Genomic DNA, 22,652 nt, shown 5'->3' with positions numbered 1-22,652 from the left:
TGCCAGTTCAAGACAAGTTTGTGTTACAAAGAGATATTTTCATCAAAATAATTTCACTTGCAATCACTTCAAATCCAGTTTTAACAGTCCTGAGGGATCCAGAGAAAACATAGTTCTGTTAACTAGTAGCATCACCAAATCTTTATAAGACCATTTTTATTATATTAAGTTTTCAGTAAGCCCTTCTTTGTCCTCTGCTGAAACTACATGTTTCATTTAGTGGGTTTAGTGAGACTAAAATATTCTCTTCCTGGATAGATTTTTTTAAAGGTCTTCATGGCCTATTTGACTAATTATAATTATCCATAAATCACCACTGGTGAAAAGTAAGCAATGAAGCCTCAGCTGTAACTGGGAATTCAGTTTTACGTAATAAAGATTAAGAAAAGCATTTAGCCGTGTTTGCTGTCCCACTCTGGGTGTCTGAGAAGAGTCACAAAGGGGCAGAGTCTCCTTTCACTCCATCGGTGCAAGCCTGAAGCAACTTAGTAAGGGCTGGTAGGGCCACCACAAAGGAAAGGTGATGCCACCAAAGGCAGAGTCAGACCCTTGGGACCAAACTCCACCGCACAAGGGCAGTTTATAACCTTCTGCCTGTCCATGAAAGATGTAGATGGAAGGCTTTTTTCCCAGGCAGCTTTGAAGGAAAGCCAGATCCTCACAGATAAAAGCCGTATTAGAGGGGAGATAATGAACTGGGGGCACTTTCCCATTCTCCTTCCCCTTCTCTCCCCACAGCCCAGGGGTAACATCCCCATGGCTGCGCACCGGCAGCGTGCGTGGGTGGTGTTCAGAGCAGAATTTGTCCCCCAAGGATGCAGAATTTGCAGCATTTTGAAAACTGATTGCTTTTGTTTAACCTACTCTTCCTCTACCTGCACTCAGCCTGAATTTGGGCTCAATACTTTTATGGTCTGAAATCAGCGTCTTCTCTGTTCGTTCCTTGACAAAAAACTACAGCCAAGCAAAATGTGGGGTTTTTTTAATCATCTTTTGGGTGATTGATATCTAGGCTATTTTTTATCTGTCAGAAAGTCTCCAGGTAATGGGTTAGTCACATAATAGAATATCTATTGATATATTTTAATACGCAGTCAAACCTTAGAGAAGAGTTGAGATTTACTGGCCAACATTTCTGAACTTGTATCGACTAAACAGCCAGTTATATTTTAATAGCCATCATGTGTGCTTTTCTCCCCCATCTTTGGGCTCCAATTTTGTTATTTCAGGCAGTAACGTTGGCAGCATAATGTTCGCAAAACCATTGCAGCCTTAAATAAATCTATAACATGCCGCCATTTCTATAGAAATGCTGAAAGAAACCTACTCCATCTGATATGAAAATTCTGGCGTTCCTAAGCCTTATTTATGCGATAGTGACAGAGGTCATTTCATTCCTCGAGGCACAGCCATCTATAAATTATAGCAGCACACAGTGAGTAATGAGTTATGCTAAGAAAGAAAGGTGTTTAGAGGAAAACCGTGCAGATTTTGCTCAGCACAGCAATCCAAAAGTTCATACGGTGAGGAGCAATTGTCACCGTACATAAACTATGATGAGCATTGTAAAATAAAAATGTTTAAGTAAAACTGGCCTTTCCAAGCTCTGTGCTAGAAGTGGCTGTTTCACATAGCACTCACCAACAGCAGAAGAGTACACCCCAGCCAAAGAGACTGTAAATTAGTGCCTCAGTACAGAAAATAACTAATTTTCACTCACAAGGGAAGAGAAGTGAACATTCCTCCTGCTTAAATACTAATCCCATCCCAGCCACTGGACTTGACAAAATCAACAAGTGAAATAGGAAGACCTCCCTAATTGTAGGTCATACCTGAGTTTACAATTTCTTTCTCAAGTTTCAGGCAGAAAATGAGGAGCATCGCTGCAGAAACAGAGTTCTGGGTAGACTTGGACAGAGATTTTAAAGCAGAAAGGGTCAGAGAAATGAGCAAAATTCTGCAGCTGATAAGACACCTCGCTACTATCTTGAGAAAGTTTCTCTCATTAGTAGATGAATGACCTACAGTTGGCCTCCACACACTGTTTGGCCATTTGGCAACTGGAAAGAGCTGCCTTCTTTATATATAGCGAGTAGCAGAGTGACTGGAGCTGGGCTTCCCGCAGTATCAGGTCATGCTGCTGCACCGGCTCCCACCCCTCTGCAGCCAACAGCCCATCACAGGGAGCAATTTGTGTTCAAAAGCTTTGCAGTCTGGGTTATTAATTAACTCAAAGTCAGAATTGTCCCTGCTTTCCCCTTCCCCCTAACCCTTCTGGAAAGCCTTTCCAGAGACTTTGTTCCTACCCCTTTCTGCAAATACCTACAGCCAGATCATTTCTTCAAGCTAATGAGAACTATTTTCTTTTTCCTCCGGCTCCCCTAGAAATGCCATCCTCCAGCTCTGCTCATCCTTTGCTCTTTTCATCAAGGCTCCCTCCCTCACTCTCCCAGCTCCCAGCGGAGCAACTCCTCGAGGCTTTTCTAACCCCAGCCCATTAGGGTTTAATAGAGCAGACAACAGCAGCTCAGAGGCTTTGATAGCCATTGCGAGACACCCTTTTCCCTGGCATGATCGATTCCCTGCCCAGCCCTTCACCTGCAAGCCATGAGGGTGGCCGAGTGACTCTTACCCTTGCAGCCCCAGCCTGCCTTTTGACGAGGGTGATGTAGCTCGGAGGGTAGATCCAGTCCTGGAGTTAACGGAGTAATCCTGGAGTAATCACCCGCAGCTTAGGCACCTGAACCTTACCACCAGCATGCCGACTTCCCCACCCAGTGAATGGGAAGATGTGGGTATTCCTAAACAGTACCTGATGCTGAGAAGGGAGGTCCCCACAAGTGGCCAACAGAAATGAGTGACCAGAGCAGCATCCCTGAATTCCCACACCTCTCAAGAGGTTGGATGTCCGGGTCAGGAAAGTGCCTCCACCTACTTTTTCATCCAGACCTTCAAGTTCTTCTCAGATGTACCTGGATGTATGTAGTCTTTGGAAGATCACTACCAGTAAAAGTAAATATTTCAACGTTAAGCCATCACTGTCACTGTGGGGCCTCTGGCAGTGCAGTACGGCTCCAGTGCTGCCTGAAGAGATGGGAAATGGGTAGCTGACCCTCCCAGCTGGGTTAGGTGAATGTCCCGCCCTTCCCAAGGGAGTGTCCCACCCCCAGGGCAGAGGCTGCACTAGGAGAGGAAGCAGCGACTGCAGCCAGGGACGGGCACGTGCATTTGCTTATTTTATCTGGTGACTGCTTAGCCAAAACATGTGAGTGGTCCTGATGGGCAGAACCAAACCCACTATTCCTATCTGCCAGATCTCCCTATTTTGAGGACAAGTGCCATTGGCCCAGGGATGCCGTCGAGTGGCCGGTGGCACCATTTCTGCCAGGGCTTTGAGAAGCGTGCAGCTGAGGTTGGCCTTTCTGAGAGCTCCCGAAATTACCTGGCAAACCTGGAAGCCTTCACTGACTGAAGAGCAGGGATGGATTTTGATCACAAAACAAGTATCTCCTGTTTTGCCTTTGGGAGCCCAACCCTTTATCTGAGCACGTCTGGGAGAGGCTGATGAAACGGGAGGCACCGGCAGGCTGGATGCTCCAGCAAGCATCCCCCTCCGCTCCCCCACCTCCGCGCACGCCGCCTTTGAAGATGGCAACAAACGTGAATGCGACTCTCTTTGAGCTTTTCTGTCTCTGCCCTCAGCCCCACGTCTCTCACTACGTCCTCAGGCTGCTGCAGACGATCCCTGTGCTACACTCAGAAGTAACTAGGGGCACGGAAAAGGGTGAAACTGCAGGCAGTTTTATGTTCAAAATGAGTATAAACAACTGATTTGGGGGAGCTCTGGATTCTGAGAGCTCTGAACATTTTGACGTGCAAGTTGTGAGAGGGAAATTTGTCAGAGATGGTGACGGGTCCTGGGATTAAAATATTCTCCCAAATTTTTTCCCAGAGCTACCCGACCCCCACCAAACTAATGACTGATTTCTGCTTTTAGCTAAATACACTGCTCGCAGGGCTCACGGCAAAGTGGGAAGGAATCTGATCGATTCCACTTAAGGGTGGAAAACTGCTCCAACACACAGGAAAGGGGAAATTTCTTAGGTACCGGGGCCTTTTTCTGTCAGGATTTTCGGCCTAAAAGTAGTTTTCCACCCTGTGGGAAGATCTTGCGGTGCACGGGGGAAAGGGAGCAGCCCTTTCCCAGAAGCAATCCGGTCATCCTGTCTGAGGACACCCTTACATTTCTGTCCCTTTAAAAGCGGCGATGAAAAATTATAATTTGACTTTTAACAGATCCGATAAGTTTGTGGAAAAATACTGCCTCACCTGTCACGGCCATCAGCATACTGCTTGTCAGTGATGCTTTTATCTCTGCTTTAAAAAGGCTCCATCCTGAGGTGGGTGGGGGGGGGAGAAGAAGAGAAAGAAAAAGTTGATTACTGAACTGGAGAAAAAGAACTAGTATTTAGCTGAAGGCAAAAAAAACTCCTCGGAGTGACTATCATAATAATTATGTGACAAACTGTCAACCTGTAGCTCAGTATCCGATGAACATATCTGCTGATTGTGAAGTGGAGTGTGCACCTAACAAGGTAAAGGCACTACAAGGGGAGGAATGATATAAAAGACAGAAATAAAATGTAACTCATGATGGCTGTCCGTACATTTTGAATTTGCAAAGTTTGTGCTCGTCTCTGAAAGTGCTGAAGATAGAACTGGAACGGACTGATAGTCTAAAAATATCTCAGTGTATTGTTACTGAGTAATTTTTTATTTTAGTGTTCAGTGCTTTATTAATAAAATATACCTCTGAAATATATATGTGAGAATTTACAATGCTTGCAGGGAATGAAGTTCTGACATTTCCCAGGATGTCACTTTGGAGAAGATCACCGGGAGACGCCTCCGTTGGCACCGGGCATCCTCGTACGCAACCTTGCTGCCTCTCATTACAGCTCCCTCCTTGGCAGGAGCGCTCCACGTGGCGCGCTCAGAGGGGTGTCTCCCTCTGAATATTTTTGGTAAAAGGCATCAAAGCCGAAAGTGCAAACAGCCTGGCAAGTGTAAATACAGTATCGGCAATGCAGGTGCATTGGATTTGCTCAATGAGCTCGGCAAAGGGATTGTTGGGTTGTTTTCCTTTCACTAGGGGGAATATAGGTTGTCTGAACTCTGTTGTCACCGCCTTGTCAGATCCCGATTTTGCAGACTCTCCCCGTGGCAGCTGTAGGAGAAGCAGCAGGAGGAAGATCAACACTCGCCTCCTGCCTTCCCAGCCAGCAGAACAACTTTTTTGAAAACTTTGCAAGCTGAACACGAGCCTTTAGGGGAATGCTTGGAGATAACAAATATCTAATGATAACAGGGGTTTATCACCTTGAGAAGACAAAGACTTGTTCTCCTCCGGAGGCATACTGGCTAACTGTGAAGTGTCTGAGGAATTTTAACTGTAAAGTACCTCTGTCATTTTTTTCCCCCAGTACACCCAGTATGACCTCACGGCTTCCATCTGGTTAACAGAACAAATAACACCACTTTCACTGGGCCAAAGTGGCGGGAGCTGTTAGCGGAAGAATGAGAAACTTTGTGGAGGTACAAACAGCCAAAAAGGCACAGAAACCTGGGACTGAGCTGGACTGGAAATGATCCACCTGAAGAGCACAGAAAACACTTGATTTTCCCCATAGCCATACAAGTATCACTGTGTTGCCGGTGGGGCATTTTGGTTGTGCTCAAATGAGTTAGGAAAGAGGATTCTTCAGTTTGGAGGAAACTCATGACTTGAAGGGAATGAAGACAGATTTTTAAGGTGGTAAAAGAAATATTCTGGAGTGCTATGCAACTCATGTCCGTATGACCATACGAACCTGGGAATATCTTGGGTTTGGATCTGTGTTGTTGGCACTGGTCATGGGAGTCGTGGTGAAGCCGGCAGGTGAGAGCCACCAAGAGCAGCACGGCTGATGAGCGATGCTGGAAATTCCATCCAAAGGAGTTTGTCACCGCAGAAAATAAATTAGATTGGTCCAATTCCTCCTCATGGGTTACTCGTGGCTTAAAAAAGGCAGTAGCTATAAATATGCCATCTGACTATTTGGAATTGATCTAGTATGTCACAATCTGTTACTCCATTTCTGAGGAGAGGCCAAGAAAAAAAATAATTCGGAAGTACAGTTTCAGAGCCTACTGTCGTTTGCTTTAAGGAAAATTTCTGTAGTTTAATCTTATGATCCTAGAAATGATGTTAGGAGTTTGGGTTTTCTGAAACCAATGACACATTAAGATGGCAGATGGTATGCGGGCTCAGCTGAGATAAAGGTTGCGTGACTGTGCTAGGAATAAAACATAAATGGCCTGGTACATTGTGTTTGGTGGTTTGGGTTGTTTTTGTCTTTTTTTTTTTTTGTTTTGGGGAAATTTTTATTTTATTTTATTTTTTACAATATAAACCCTGTAGGCACATCTGCATCATCTTTTACAATGCAATAAGGGAAAAAAAGGAGCTTCTTAAATTGCTGACACAGTTTCTGAGACCGGCTGACTGTCAAACTAATTAAAATGATAAAAACCTGCTTACAAACATGGTACAGAGAGAGGATATTTGATCCAGTGGACAGACTGAAGCCTGGGATCCCAAGGGCTAATGTCCTAATCCTGACAGTAACGTCTATGAACAATGTAATTCTCCCTAATTAAAATGAGTTAATATCACTAACCAAGGTGCTTGGAAAACTGCAGAAGAAAACACACTGTAAGCATTCAATGTTAGTAATTGCTGAGACAGGAGCCATGTTTCTTTGCTTATTAAACGCATCATAAATTCTTCCAAATCTCAAGATTTATGCAAAAACCTTTTTAAAGCCCAAACCCCCAAATTAGTTTCAACAGTAGAAAAAGAAGCCTAACAACTCTGATCAAGAGGAAGATGCATAATTATATGAATTTTCTTCAAAAAAAGCTATAGCGTATGCTGTTTATTTATTGCAGGTCTTTTGCACCGTTACTGCTTTTTCGAGGGACGCTTCTGAGCAGCAGTCGTTGCCTGAAGAGAGCAAAGGTTTCTATGCCGGGATTAAGGTAATGCCGATGGCCCTGATTTATTGACTTGGGAATATTTATACATCATCCCTAGGGAATATTTATACATTACCTTACGTGCTCTGAAAAAAACCAAGTCATAGAAATATAAGCTTTGATCATCATAACCAGTGCTGCTTTTATGTTCACTTTGAGAAAATGTCTTAATAAATTACATGGCTTTCAGTCTGTTTGTGAAACGCCCTAAAGCACCCATCAGCACCTGGTGCAGGTGTTGACACTAATGCACCGTAAAGAATGTGCAAAAACACATCCCAAAGTACTCCGGTGGTTATGTATAATGGGAAGACACACCTACAAGGATGCAGAATTTCACTGTATCTAAACCAGAAAAAAAGCGAAGAGAAAAACTAGGTTTTATCCATCACCTTCTTATGGTCAGGCACTGCAAAAACCAAATTGCTGAAGACAAATTCACATGGAGTGAAAAAAACCCACCCAGGCCTAATCCCACTCAAGGATTAGACTGGCAGTCGGGCAGTCCAGGAGAATTTGCGATCTCCTGAGCATCTAAACCTCATGCTTCCATGAACGGTGTTTGAAAAATCTGGAAGCCCATTCTGTGTGATGCTTGAAGAACAGTTTGGGTTTTTTTGGAAATGTCAGGATTTCCCAGGGAATGGAAATTGCCGTTTCTGACTAGCCCCAAGTGCTCTTTTTGCTCTTGCCCCAGGAGAACAGACAGAAACGGCACACCCCGACCTCTCTCCCCCCGGCACACCCCGACCTCTCTCCCCGGCACACCAGCCACCGAAGCTGTAATATACTACTTACGGAGACATCCTTCTTCCTGCCATAGCAGGGAAGCGGAATGACGCAAAAATTGCGGTCACTTTGCACCTGGGGCAGAGTAGGAACACAGAGTCCATGACTATGAGGCAGCACCATACTTCAGGCTGTGAATGTTGCTGATATTTCTCCTAGTGCATTGGAACAGGAGCTCCTTTTAACCAGGGACATTAAAAATGAATAAATTCTATGGTGTCATGCTATTTCCAGGCTTAACAAAAACCTGTTTTGAGATCAGGAGATGAGAAGCAATTAGACACGATATCTGACAACTGCAAACATTTTCTTAATTGCCAAGAATGTTAAAGTATTTTAACAACAATTTCCCCTTATAAAGTTATTATGAGGGTTATTATGAAGATTATTATTATTTTACAAGCAATTATATCTTTTCATAATTGATTAAAAACACTCAAAATGTCATAAATATCGGTATTGCCTAATTAATCTGTCAAAATGATTTTCTTATTTGCAGTTTTTACCAGAAACGTTACAAATTGCAGAGGACGGCAAAGAGCATGTTTTGACCATTCTGAGCACCATACCCATTGCCTGTCCCGGGCAAGATGACCCCTGTAAAATCACTTTGCAGCTAAGTACTGAGGATTTGGGTAAGAGTTTTACATATCGGCTTTGAATCTATGGGATTACTTTTTCCTGTATTTATCTTATGATGAATTCCAACAGAAATGATAAGACTTAAATAACAACAAAGGGCAGAAGCCATAAAATCAACACACTGGGCCATATATTTGTTTGTAAGATAAAATAGATGCTAATATCACTCAGGTTTTTGAGAAAAATTAAAAAAAAATCTGACTAGCAGTAACCTGAATGGTGATCCTTTGCGATTTGTGGATGAAATAACTATGCGTATAACTTATTTTAAATGCCAGGAGTATAAAATTCCATTTTAAGTTTTTGTAGCAGCACTGGTTTTAGGTAGAATAATTTCATTAATTATCAATAAGAAGCTCGCCTGCAGATTTATTATTCAATAAATGTGTACTGAAGCCTTTTTTCTTTCTTTTGCTGGCTTACAGTTTTTATCTAACTTAATATAGAAGAAAAAAAAATCATGCTTACATATTCTTCTCTTTCTAAAGGTAATTTTTTTTACTTGAAAACATTGACAATGTTACTTAGAAAATTCTTGCCTTTTTCATCAGTAAATGCTTTCCTCAGGTTAATCTGGTGGAATATCTTGCCTAACCAAGGGGTGAGGGGGCGTATATACATTTACTTCCCATTTGCACTAAATAAAGCACCTAACCATTTTTCTAACAAGGCATTTATTGCTCTTCCATAGGTGACTCAATGAGAAAATTGTTTAGACATAGGATTACAGACAGAGTTTCTCTATGCACAAAAAGCCAGCTAAAAAAAAAAAAATCGGCAAAACCCAGATAGTTCCTGATATTTTTTGCCTTTCTAAATCCCTCTCCTTTCTCTCCCCATCACCAGCCAAGTGCTTAGACAGAAGGAAAAAATAATTCAAATGGTATCATAACACAATGATCTTAAACTGAACGGCACCTTATGGTTCCAGCAGCTGTGTTGGCTCTTGTGTGTGAGTGCTTTGCGTTTCTCCATGGCTCAGTGCTGCTCTGTTCTACATATTGCTTTGGCTTAGAGTCTCTGCTGGTCCATCAGGCAAACATCCACTGAGCTCATGGGAATAGATTTTCTTAGATATTGAGGCAGCTAATAACGCAGGTTGGTGTGTGGTGGGATATCCCCACAGCCTCCAAGCAACTTAGACACCTACCGTTTATGAGGATTGAATGAGAATTAGTCACATTAGCTATCAAGGTAAATTTTTTAACTCACATTTTCTTAGGCATTGATAAAGCCTTTCAACACCTCAGCGAGAATTAATGCATGGTCCAGGAGGTCTCAAGTGGGGGAGGCTTAGTTTGATGGATGGGGCGAGGCTGACCCCCTTGCCAGGGTCTTCTCCAGTCCCACAATGTTCATTTGACTGGAGGAAAGAGGGGAGGCAAGACTTGCAGAAGCAGCTTTACTTTCAAGCTGTCAATGAGCTTGATGTGTTGGTACCAAGAGGTCCCAGGATGGAGGCACAACTCAACCAACTAACTAATCTTTGAAGGAACTTGTCACCGAAGTGGAAAATTTCCATTAGTTTTAATCAACTCATTTCGGCAGCTTAAACTAATAACCAGCTCTAGCCCTTGATTGCTCCGTCCTGAGGCTGTTTCCTTGCGTGACGCTTGGGCCATTTATGATCAATTGAGATGTCTGTATATACTTGAGGTTGACTCTCTGCTGCTGCGTGTTTGCATAACGGCGTGTCTGTTTTGTGCCTTTATTGTCTGTAGGGCCCGTTAGTTTATCTGAAGGAACACCGTGGGCTTCCGAAATAAAGTAATGTCAGCCACAGTGCTATAAATTGAAAATAAAAACAACTTTAGCTGAGCTTCGTTTATACCAAATAAATTAACTGACAAGCTCCTTGTCTGACTGAATCAATATGACAACACTGTTGTGCTAATTATGTAGGGAATAAGTGATAAGAAAGCTAATTACAAGCACAGAACTATCTCTCTAAGTTCAGACAATATCATAATGAATGCCAAGGCACAGCAGAGCCACTGGAGTTCGGCTTCTGTTAAGTTTATCATTACTATTTTGACAAGATGATTTTCTTTGATTTTAAACTTTTGTTCTGGGTTGTGAGCACAGCTCATGGGGCTGTAATGGCAATAACTATTCCTCATGGAAACCTCCAATTTAATTGAATCAAGAACCTTGAAAACGAGCCAGGATTTTTCTATAAGAAGTGAGGCAGCCTTTAAGGATTTGGTATGAGAGATAATATGCTATTAATATTTGCAGGTTTTTAGTTCAGTTCTTATAGAACTCTACATGGTTAATTTAAATTGTATTTTATGAGTCTTTTCCATAAGGAGTAAAGCATTGATTATTTGATCATGTTTGAAATACCATCTTAAAGTACTTGAATGCCATCTCCTATAAATTACTAAGCAATTCTAAAAATGGGGAAAAAAGGTATGAAAATTTGATATTTTCATATTAGATTAATTCCATTGACACCATTTCTGGAACTTTGTTCTTTTCAGATGATAATTATTGGTCTAGGACAGAAAACTAAATACTCAGCATAAACAAGAGAAGCGGACACTACTAGTCTTGCACCTAGAAGAGGTCCCTTTAGGAGACACATGGTGTGCAGAGGCAGAGCTGAATGAATGAGCCGGGTTATTGTTGCCGTATCAATTTTATCACTGCCCATCACTTTCCTACCCATAACAGATACTTACATAGCGGGTACCAGCATAGCTTATTAGTTTCCCACATTCTTTTAGTGAATTTATCCTCACAATGCCTCTGTGAAAGACAGAAATAAAACTACCATCATTTCACAGGTTGGAAAGTAAAGCACTATAACCTGGCTAAGCCAAAACCACAAATACAAATCTGCTGCATTTGCCTTCCTGTTGTGGATCTGAAGTTCACAATAAACTGACTCGAGAACCCTCCCTTTCCAGATCAAAAATTCCATTTATTTTAAATTAAATAACTCCCAGCAGATACCTCCTTATGATAAAGCTAGTGAAAGATAAATGTTTTCCAGAAACACAGACTCATCTCTTTCTTTGTCATGAGAACTACTCGTCTTCATTCCCTGGGCATGGACCCATAAAGATAAGACTGTCATTCCAGAAATATTAGCACCTGTGGAAAGAAAAGCACCACTGAGTTTTAGTAAACTGTCTACTACAGGGGAAAAAAAAAGAAAAAAAAAAACCAAACCCAAAACAGAGTAAAATGTGCAGCGGGCTGCCAGATTGAGTCAGGCACAACTGCCTTCATGCAGACCCCATCTGGTTTCAAGGCATGTGTGTCCTGGAATGTGAAACATTTGTGTTGGATGGTAAACGGGGTATGGGCAACTGTTCGGATAACTCTTGTCAGACTCGGTGTTTGTGTTCATTTTAGATCGCCAACTACCGGGGCCCCCAAACATCGCCCTTTCGGCATGCCAGGTGGATCTGCTGCGGGCGCCCTGCGCAGAAAGCAGCTGTGCAGCAGCCGCGGTGACAGTGACAGCCGTGACAGACTTTGCTCAGGATGGGAACCGCGTCAGCCGCATCCGAGCCGAGCCAGTCGGACGGAGGGATTTGCTTTGGAGGGCTTACACACCAAAGGATGTGAAGGTCGGGTCCTAAAATAATGTGGAAAATGTGTCAAATTTAAATGGGAAGTTTAGTACTGCAGAAAACAATCAAAAAACTTAACCTTATAAACATCTGGGAACTGTTGTCAGCAGAGTAAACCAACCCAGCCTCTTTATGTGCCAATAAAATTAACATGTAAAGCCTTTTGCTTTAACAGATTTAGGCTTGATTATTAGTCGGCACATCAGTAAGGCCGAATGCTGGATTATAGATGTAACCAGGCGAGTTTGTGTATGCTGGAAGAGGAGAGAGAGAGAACACAGTCTAGGAAATTAGCACCTTTTTGAGAAGGAGGGAGAGGGAAAACTGAGGGTCTGGAGAACAGTTTCTGAAAAAGCAGAGGAAAGACAGCGCCTCGGTAATGAGAAAGGAGGACCGGGACTCAGCAGCTCTGTGTTCAATTTGTGGCAGTGCCAGGAATCACCAGGACACCTCCGATGACACATGCGGCTGCTCCGTCCCTTCATTTATCCCTGTACAAAACGTCCGAAATAAAAATAATCAGAATCAATCAGGGAGGCAAGCCGTGCTTTCCCTGCCTAGAAAGGAGCGTGGCGAGCAGGGACCAGCCCGTTGTCGGTGGAGTTGTTTCAGGGCCTTGGACGGGAGGTTTGAGAGCCGTAATCCCACCGCCCCAGAGAATAAACCAGAACATGGATTGGACTCAGCTAAATTTCTCAGAGCAGTGGCACATCTAAGCTGGTATATTTTAAGGAACCAAAACCAAACACCCAGTGAAATCTATAATTTCATTGCCCTGATTTTTGTGGATTCGCTCATGAGAGAATGAGGTTAAACTGGACCAAAAGAATTTTTGTCTTCAAAGGTAAAATGCCTGGCATGTGACTATATCCTTTCCTCTCCAGCATAGGCTTCTTTTAAATTTTTTAACATTCTTAAATCAGAAATTGCAGCTAATTCCATGTGGTATACTCACATACCTGTATTTTTTCTTGAAGTTATAAATGCTTCCATTAAAATATTAAAATGTAACAAGTGTGAAATGGAATTAATCAATTTTAATAATAAATTCTATCTATCTCAGTTAAAACTTGATCTATGGAAACATAATAGACATTACCTTCCCTCCCCATCATTTCTCCATTGCTGCTTTGCAGTTAATTGGAGAGGTTAATGTAACACAGTTCCTGCAACATATCAAGGAAAAAAATCCATATATTAAAATCCACATAATCTTTAGTCCTTCAGACTTGTTCAAATATTTTTGATTTATCTGAAAATTGAATGAAAATGGTAGGCAGAACATTCTGACACACTCAGACACCTGATAAAGTGAATTTCTTCAGAAAACTAAGACTGCCAACAGCTAGGACTTGCATTCTTTGCTGGTATCATGCAAGAAAAGAGCAGAGAAAAAAGGGCCACATGGATTTGTTTGTGCAAAGGTTTTACTTAGGAAGGTTGCGGCCGTGGAGAAAACGGGAAAATTCTATCACGCTGTAGATACAAATGATACAACTGACCTCAGATCAAAAACACTGTTCAAAGAAGTGTTCAATTTTTCAGTCCCCAAGACCATCACTCTAACAGTTCGGTGTGCCAGACACCAGTGGGTGTCCAAGCAATGTCTCTCTGTGATGGTTAAGGGGCATTTTGCAATACAGATGATATATTGCCGCAGGTGAGGAATTTTGTCAGGGAGTGCGCTCCCGTCTTCACCCTCTTATTTATTTAATTTCACCACTGTTCCTAAAAGCTGAGTCCTGCTTTGTGACTGAAAGACTGCACAAAGATACAGCGGCCACTCTTCTTCCCCGCTCCGCGGATTGTAGCAGAACTAACTGGATTGCACCTCTGGATTTCTCATGGGCAAAGGGCGGGCAAAGAATTAACAGCCCTGGCCAAGAAACGAGCCTGGCAGGCTGGAGATGAGAAAACAGCAATTCTTCATCACTCCCACCAGTATGACTGGGAGCTCTTCATATGGCAAATCACTACACAACCCAGAGTTGCATTTCTGAGAACTGGATCGCAGAGTACGGAAAAACACCATGGCGAGCAGACACGGCCAAGTGATGCCCCAGATTCAGGTATTGCAGCCCTGAAGGGAGTTGCCTTTCCTCTGGCTCTCGCAGGCTCCTTGCAGGGCACCAGGACTCTCAGACCTTGTCCGTGACCCGGCTTGTGCCCAAGTAGCCAAGAGCTGATGCAGCTGAAGATCTCTGTAGATCCTTTCCCCTTTTATTCACACGCCGAAAGCAGACAGCTCCAGCAGCCTGATTTGGGCCCTCGGCGCCAGTACCCGATCAATAACCTGCACATCAAATATAAAAAATCAGCCATTCAGATGCTGTATCAGGAAATTTAAGGTCAAATTAGGGGACAGGCAGTGACGACTACTAAAATATGCTAATGGTACTTAATTACAGCATACCTTATACCATACTTTAGGCATTAAAATTAGTACAATTTAATGAGCACTCTACTCTCTTGATAATTTCAGCAAATGATCTACTTCTTAGCAAAAAAGTTTAATAAAAAAAGCTTCATTTTTTAGCAGATAAAGAAAGACAGTGCATTACATAAGAGCACTTTGAACTCCCTTATTGCATGTGATTAAACTCCGTTGTTTGAAAGCAAAGCTTATTTTGTACCCGTTCGCAATCATGTTTTAGAAGTCAGATTTTAGTTTGTACTTGACACATGAATCCTGCCCCTAATGTTTTGTGAGGAACAGTAATGAAGAAAAACTGCTGTGTAGACTGTATTCATTACACATTTCATTTTAACTAGGTCACAGTTCGAGACCTCCCAACAGGGAACTGCTACTCTTTCACTGATCCACACATTATCACATTTGATGGATGGTGAGTATTCTACTTTGAAATAATTTGGCTCAATTACTGCAGTTTTCAGTTTCTGGATGTAGGATGCATTTGATTTTACATTAGAATATCAAAAGAGCGTTGTACTAGTTTGCTTATAGTGATTAATGTAGTGCTTCAATAACATACATGGTTTCCTTCCAGCTGTTTATGCTCCTTTTAAAAAAAGGACTAGAAATGGATTAATCTTGAAACAGAAACGGGTTTGAGTCCGAATAATTTTTACAGGACAAAGGTCGGATTCCAAAATGTTCTTCAAGCAGAACCGTCATTATTGACTTTGAGAGGGTGTCTACACCAGGTAGCGTCATGTTAGCGACACCCCAGTTCCACCTAAGAGAGCCAGTATGTCCCTGTAGCGGCACGGCACGTGGGGATGGCCTGTATCCTTCCCAGCAGTTTAGTAACACCTGATGCAAAGTCACTCTGCCCAAGTGTGTTCTTGCATTCTTCTATCTACTTCCAGAGCTGGTTTACACACCGCTGCATTTCTGCATGGGGCTGACAGCCATGATCACAACCAAAAAGCCATAAAGACGGCCATACTCTCTCAGATTAAAGAAGTTCAGAAATGATAAGTGGCAAATATCAGGGAAAGAGTACAAAAATAAAGTTGTTCATCCTCCCGTATTTTCCAGGTGTTCTCCTATATTATCCAGCAATAAATGCTTAAAGACCTGGCGCACCAAAGGTAGTATCTTTGTGTTTGACAACATGTACTGTACAGAACTTTTCTTCAGTTAGCTTCCCTAGTCATTTGTGAATCTATCTACCCCAGTTATTTAACATAACAAAAAGTTTTTAGAGTTTTGATCCAAGTTGCTAATATTTCAGATCACATTCCAGGTTTGCCATTCTGCCATTAACCTCCTAATGGCACAGATAATGACTTTAGGTGCACAGCATCCACAGGGGCTCGGCAGGCGTGATATTCTAATTTTGGTATCCTAATGTCCCAATTTCAGTCCATCATGCTCTGGAGGTAGCATCTGAAATGACATCAAAGCTGGAGAAACGTGGCGGTGAAACGTGAGTTAGAAAGGCAGTGGCTCCGTTAAAGGTTATACTTCTGCCTCAAATCAAGATGTCACCTAACTGGGTAGCCTCAGCTCTGCACATCTAGGGCTTTACAGTTTCTCTCCTGCTTTGCTGAATAACATCTATAATGTGGTCGGGTACTGGTTTCATGCAAGTTTGCTTTCTTGATACGTAGAAGCTGTGGAAGAGCTGCAAGAGGTGCAAAGACTTTCCCATTCCGCATGGTATCTGAAATTATTTCAACTCTGGGATATTAAATTAGATTAGAATATTATTTCAAAACTCTGTATACATTCATATTCTAAAATACTCCCTTCCGATTTAAGACTAAGAATGGACAGTGATCTGCCAGGTTCTTGTGTTTAGGAAGTCATAAATTACTGAAAAGCGCCTCTTGGAATGGGGGAACACTAACACTCTCAGACATGTAGCACATTTTTACATAGCTTCCGTGGGGAAAAAGGGTCTAAAATAAAATAAAGCAATTCTATTAAAATAATTCATTTTGCAACCCTATAGTTGGTAGCACCCGGAAATGCTTCTAAGGAATTTATGATTCGATTTGAGCACAGGGAGTTTGGAATAGCCTGTCCTTCTGCGGCACCCTGCCTCAGAGTCACACAGCCTTGAAATGCAAAAATCCCAGGATTAGCTTGGCCCCTCGGTAACTCCATGTTTCTTCCTCGCGGACAGACGTTCATTACTGCTCTGTCCAGTGTAGCTTTTAATGACCCAAGCTGATGGGGCTTCTGCCATCTCAATAACTAAGTTATTTCACTAAGATATATCACTTCTTGATACTCAGCCAAGTTTCTTACCCATCATTTCACAGTCTCATTACTCCTACTTATATTCCCATTTATTATTGTAAATAATTTCTCTTTCAATTATTGTAATGATTATGCCACCCTATTACACATCAGTTAAGCAACTTCTCTGTCTGCCTACCCCAAAAAATGTTAACACATTAGCAAATGATTTTAAAGCTCTGTATTTAAGGAGAGAGGAATGCAATTCCTGCTTCTGTCCTGATAAAAACCTATAACCTAAAGATAAAGGCTGACACAGAGGCACGGAACTGAAGCATCCCCCTTTGGCCATGAGTGGGTACATGGTGGAAAATTGTGTTTGAAACGAGGTGCGCATTAGGTATTGTGAAGGGAGGAATTGTATAAAAATCTTGTGGGCACAAGTAAGAAACCATATGAGCGCCCATCAATAATAAAAAAGTATCAGAAAAGAGACCGATCTGCAGACTCTAAACAGCAAAGCAAGGGAGGAAAAAAAGCTAAGAGAAACTTCTCCTAGGGACTCTGAAGCAATAGGCTGAGAGGGTATGTGGAGCATCAGCTCTTGGGCATCAGGAGCTACATCAGCTGTGAGTGATCAGTAGACACAGGCTCAGATAAGAACATCACACAGGAAAGAAAAGAAACATCCAAAATTAGTCAAGAGAACCGAAGGAAATCGCAGCTTTTACCCACCTCTATATTGCTACAAAGGTGTCAGCAATCAAAGCTGAAAAAAGAAACTATCAAAACTGATTCTGGGATCAAGAGCAGAGCACCCATCAGACAACATAACCCGAGGAAAACCATTTGTTCCACGCCAGAGCCTGTAGGTCAGCTTGCCAGGAGACAGCAGGCTCTGAGATCTAAATGTTGTCGGCAGAGCTGCTGTGGGTGGGTGGTGTTCCAAAATTTAAATGAAAAGCAAAGCTCGTCAAAATTTAACTTAATTTAAAAATCTTGATTCTAATAATTTCTTTAGCAGATTTGTTGGAAAATTGAAAAATGCCAGGAAGATCAAAAGGCTGGAGGATGTTTCTTTTTTGGTAGTAAAATTTTCCTACTGAATTGGTCACTTCCAGTTTATAGCTTGACTTGTAAGATTTCACAATAATACTTCATTTTCTAACTTTTATAGTGATGTTTTCAGTGATTTTTAATCTGACATGCTGAGTTCACATTACATCCGAGGTAGTTAGCTATTCATTAGGTAACTGAACTACCTAACTCCCATTCCTAATGATAACACTCCCCTTTGGTATGTCCCACGCTAATATATTTCTGCAGAAATATTTATCTTGCAATCCTTTCATTCTTTTGACCAAAGAAAGTGACTGAAAATCAAAGAAGACTGTGTCATATTTTCCAGTGTAAGCACAATCAATTTGTGTATATTGAAGCATAGATGTGAAATAGCGTTAATTATAGTAGCTAAAATCCAGAGAGAGCACTTCCTTTTATAGCAAAGTACCTTCTAAATTAAACAAACGTGAAAGCCTGGTAAAGCAAAAGTATAGCCCTCATTACTAGTTATGGCGCATTATAAATATAAAAGCTTTTCATGCCATAAATTGTAGATTCTTAAATATGAACTACTAGCTTAAAGCTAAATACGCAGAAAATCCTTTTAAGGCAAAATAGAAAAAGGAAAATATTTCTTGATTGGTGAACTATGGCATTCATCATAGTAGCCCACCACTAACTCCTAGGTATGAGTGGCCCTCCCAGAGGTGCTGTTCTTTTTGATGGGCTGTAGAAGTTTAGACGCCTCTAAGCATCCAGCGACTGCTGAACACAACCCAACAGCTCCGCTCCCTGAGAACGGCATGGCCAGCCCCTAGTGATGAGCGCTCTGAAACCAGAGGACATCCTCCAGCATCACCCAGCACTTCATAGGGTCACAACTAGCACAAAACAATTCTCATGAGCAAGGAAAGAGGGAGCCTGGAGGGACACACCAACAAATCAAATTATTCGGTGGCAAAACTCTGGTGGAAAAACTTCAGGAGCAGCCCCAGTAATAACTGGATTAATAAAAAGATAAGTGTAGCTTGGTGAATAGTAACTGTATTGTGCTAGTTAATCTAATGCTACTAGTAGTAATTGTTTACATATATTTATATTCCTTTCTGTCCCTCTCTTATTGTGAACCAGCAGAAACAATTCCTATAGCATCTCACTGTCATAACCAAAGACACAGGAGAGTTTTATAATTCTTGGATTAAGCGCACAACTTGAGCCATGAGTTCATGCTGGGACAAGAACTTGATGCTCTCCTTGAAAGACTTCCCAAACACATGGATGGGGAGGGAGGGAACCACAGTACATCCTCTGCTAGAGACTATTAGGGCAGCAGGATGGAGAAGTGGACTTTGGAGGGCAATTGACACGCAAGCAGTGGCGCCTGGTTCACAACGAACACGCAGAGCTCCCTTACACGAGAGCTCCAGTAACTCTGCTTCATGCTTTTAGCGCCACAGGGCTGCAATTTGGTTTCTCAGATCTTGTGCAAAGAATCGTTATCACAATTACGGTTGTATAAATGCCACAAAAGTTTACCTGACTACATCCAATTACCCATTCAAGTAATTCAAAGGCAGCTGAATGCTTCAGTTTAGACACATTGCAGGTTTGTTACGTGCTATGACATCTATCCCATGACTTAATTGAAGGACTCCAAGTGACTTCCAGGAGAGTTGTATTGGGTCCACTGTCAATGCTTATTAAGCAGTAAATAGCTCCCATAATGATATTTAAATGCATATGCTAATACAGTCTTATTTATCGGATACAGCTGATTAGTCTGGGTACAGCCATTCTGACGCTTTATTTTCCATCAAGCTCTCTAAACACCTTTCCTTCTAAGCTCCACCTGTTGAAGGAAACTGGGGAAGGTGGTTCTCATAAAATATCCCGTCTCCTGTGTCTCTCCTGTGAAGATGTCCAAGTGGAGCTAGTACTTGATGTTAAAAGAGATTATCTATTTGTTATGTTGTCCTTAGTTCTAATCAATCTTAGCCACAGCATCTGCGCAGGGTATTAGGATTTATGCGCCTGATTAGAAAACGAGACGAGCCAGAGCCATTCAAAATCTTACCGTTTTATGGCCAACTTCACTAAGTTTTTCAAGATGAAAGATAAAGTCGGAGATGTTTTCTAGCAGAGTTTTAACAGTTGGGGTTTAAATTCTTACTGTGTTTTAAGCTTCATACCTTTCTATGGCTTTTATTCTGAAGAGAAATAAAATGCAGATATATAAACGCTAAAAATATCTTGGTTCTTTAGCCATTTGTTCCTCTGTATAGGAAACATTAACAGACTGAAAAAATATTGATGTTTGTATGAGAGTTCTTAAAACCAATCTTTTTATTTAGTTGAGGTATTTTATACATTCCTTTTCACATTTTCTTTTTCTGTTGTTGTTGTAGAAAAGAGTAATGCTTATTATTATAAACATATAGCTTAGTTTCCATATAAAAAATGGATTGATAAAAATCATGTTTAAAACTCAATGCTGTGCCCTCAAAGGAGGCAGAAGCAGCCATCACTTTCACAGACGGCAGCTGTTGGCTCGCGTGAAGATAACTCCAGCAACACACATGAAGTACGCAGCCGTGTTTTCCTTACATCACGTTAGAATAAAATAGAGGAAGAATGAGACAAGCTTGTGGAACGAGAAAACAAAGGATGAGGAGAGGAGGATCCTCTCGCAGGTCCCTGCTGTGGAAATCCGAGGGGCTGAAGGCAGGAACAGTTTTACCTGGCTTGTGCCGAGGGCAAGTGCCTGCCAAGTTATTCAAGTTATTCCGCCCGCGGCCTCACCCCGATGGAGCAAGGACTTCTTGCACAAAGAATGAAAGTCCCAAATTGTTCCACACGCTGCCATGCGCTGATTGCCAATCCGTTTAGGGTGGAAGTTGCGCTTACAGGAAAGTTCTTGAGGGGTTGAAACCAACTTCATTTTGACAGCTTTTGCGCACAATCCCCGTCTTTCACATAAGTATTCACCTAGCCACAGTCACTCTTGTAAAAGTTGGTGATTAGTCACAGAAGAGGTTATTTGAGCACTGATTTTGCTCTGAAGAATATCATGCTGTAAAGCATCCGGTTAGAACCAAAACATATTTATTAAGGCCTGGAGGCAGGGACTTTTTCCCATTTGCCTTTTATCAACTGTTTATCCTTTTTATCCATGCCCGTTGCCATGGCAGCAGCTGGGAGACAGCTACGTGCTTTTCACATGAATTCTTATGCACTTCCAGCTAATAACTGCGACGCCGTTCCCCTGCTTACGGTGCCGGAGAGACGCTTCCCCGCGTGTTGATTTTTCCCTCCTTCAAGGCCAGCCACCACGCTGGCCTAATTAAGGAGCGCTGCTCTACGCGTACCAACGAACGGCCGTCACAGGTGGATGCTCAGGGTCTCTCAATCCTCTTTTCTTTTTTTTTTTTTTTTTTTTTTTTTGCTCGTTGCTGTGTAGGCGTTACGATAACTATAAAATTGGCACCTTCCTTTTGTGCCGGAGCACGTCGCGGGCGTTTGAGGTCCACGTTCGGCAGTGGGACTGTGGAGGCCACCGCTCCGCCACCGCCTGCAATTGCGGCGTAGCTGCGCGAGAAGGGGGTGACACGGTGGTGCTGGACACCTGCAACGGCCATTTTCGGGAGAGCAGACCCCAGCTAGCCGTCAAAAGCACCCAGGCATCACCGCACGTCAAAATCCTGAAGTCCTACGGAGGGAGAAAAATAACAGTACGTGGATATTTGAGGACTCTTCTTGTTGTTGTTCTTTAAAAATCTGAGTTTAATATTTCTGAATTATTAATGAAGTCGCTGCAAAAAAAAAAAAAAAAAAAAATCAGTCTGAAGCCATAAGAGCGCCTGCAGCAAAATGTACCGAAAAAATGAGATGCAGGGAAGAAGCTGGTTAAAGTGTTAGTTTAACAAACTGTAAAACAAAAAAACCCAAATATGTCTGGAAATTTCTTGGAGACATAGCGGAGTGCCAATATTGTCACTTACTCTCCGCAGCACAGCACTCCGCTCTCACTTTGTTTATGCCAGGCGCCACCCGACCGCATCACATAAAGCAAATTTCTTTGCACAGCTTACGATATAAATATTCAAGGAAAGATCACAGGTAGCAGAATAACGTCGTTTTAGAGTGGAAGAGTAAGGCAATATGAGTCAGATCTAGATAGACCCCACAAGCCAGGAAAATGGGCTGCAAATGTGCAACATTTGGTATAATCTAAAGTATTCGCCTAAAAAATATATGGCCGCAGCATACTTTGCATGAGTATCACTTATCCACGCTAATCCAGTGAAATCATGGGAAGAATAAGAGCAGGCTGCACCGGGGGCTTTGGTGAGGAGAAGAGATACAAATTACGGCCAAGAAGATAATTTTATCCTAGAGTGGTATCATGGAGATTTATTGCCAGGAAATGTTTTGGGTGAAGACAGGTCCACAATAGAGCCAGAACGATGCAGGGAGTGCCTGTGCTTGGCTCTGCTCATGATCTCACTTGGAATAGGCCTTGGTAAGTTAGTAATTGAAAGTCTGTTAATTATAGAATAGAGAAAAAGCAGGAAGCAAGCTGTCATTTCGCTTTGCGACTGAATGCAATATAATTACTGTTTTATGACTAGAATAATCTTAGTGAGGAATCCCTCTTCTCAGTTACACCTCGTGCAAGTCTCAGTGAAACAAATCAGGACGTCCCTGGGACGCGAACGTGAATCCTGCCCTGAACTGAAGGGGAATCCATAGGAACTGTGCAGCAGTGGACATGGTGCCTTATCAGGCCGCTGTGCCCGGTGCATCCCAACGTGCTCAGCAGTTGCCCATTGCCAATCTCGTGCAGCCCA

General features: G+C 42.2%; 1 protein-coding gene across 1 annotated transcript in view; it reads left to right on the top strand.

The window, feature by feature from the left end:
* Positions 1 to 22,652, top strand: part of LOC141746602 (von Willebrand factor D and EGF domain-containing protein-like) — a 187,291-nt gene that overhangs the window by 54,405 nt on the left and 110,234 nt on the right. Inside the window, exons 5-9 of the mRNA XM_074595441.1 lie at positions 6,991 to 7,080; positions 8,366 to 8,501; positions 11,872 to 12,089; positions 14,865 to 14,938; positions 21,263 to 21,533. Of these exons, the coding sequence (XP_074451542.1) occupies positions 6,991 to 7,080; positions 8,366 to 8,501; positions 11,872 to 12,089; positions 14,865 to 14,938; positions 21,263 to 21,533 (789 nt within the window). The remainder of the gene's footprint in view (positions 1 to 6,990; positions 7,081 to 8,365; positions 8,502 to 11,871; positions 12,090 to 14,864; positions 14,939 to 21,262; positions 21,534 to 22,652) is intronic.

This window comes from Larus michahellis, chromosome 7, assembly GCF_964199755.1.
Source record: "Larus michahellis chromosome 7, bLarMic1.1, whole genome shotgun sequence".
Taxonomy (NCBI): domain Eukaryota; kingdom Metazoa; phylum Chordata; class Aves; order Charadriiformes; family Laridae; genus Larus; species Larus michahellis.
The sequence above is the reverse complement of the archived record's forward strand: the minus strand, read 5'-3'. Positions and strand labels throughout refer to the sequence as shown.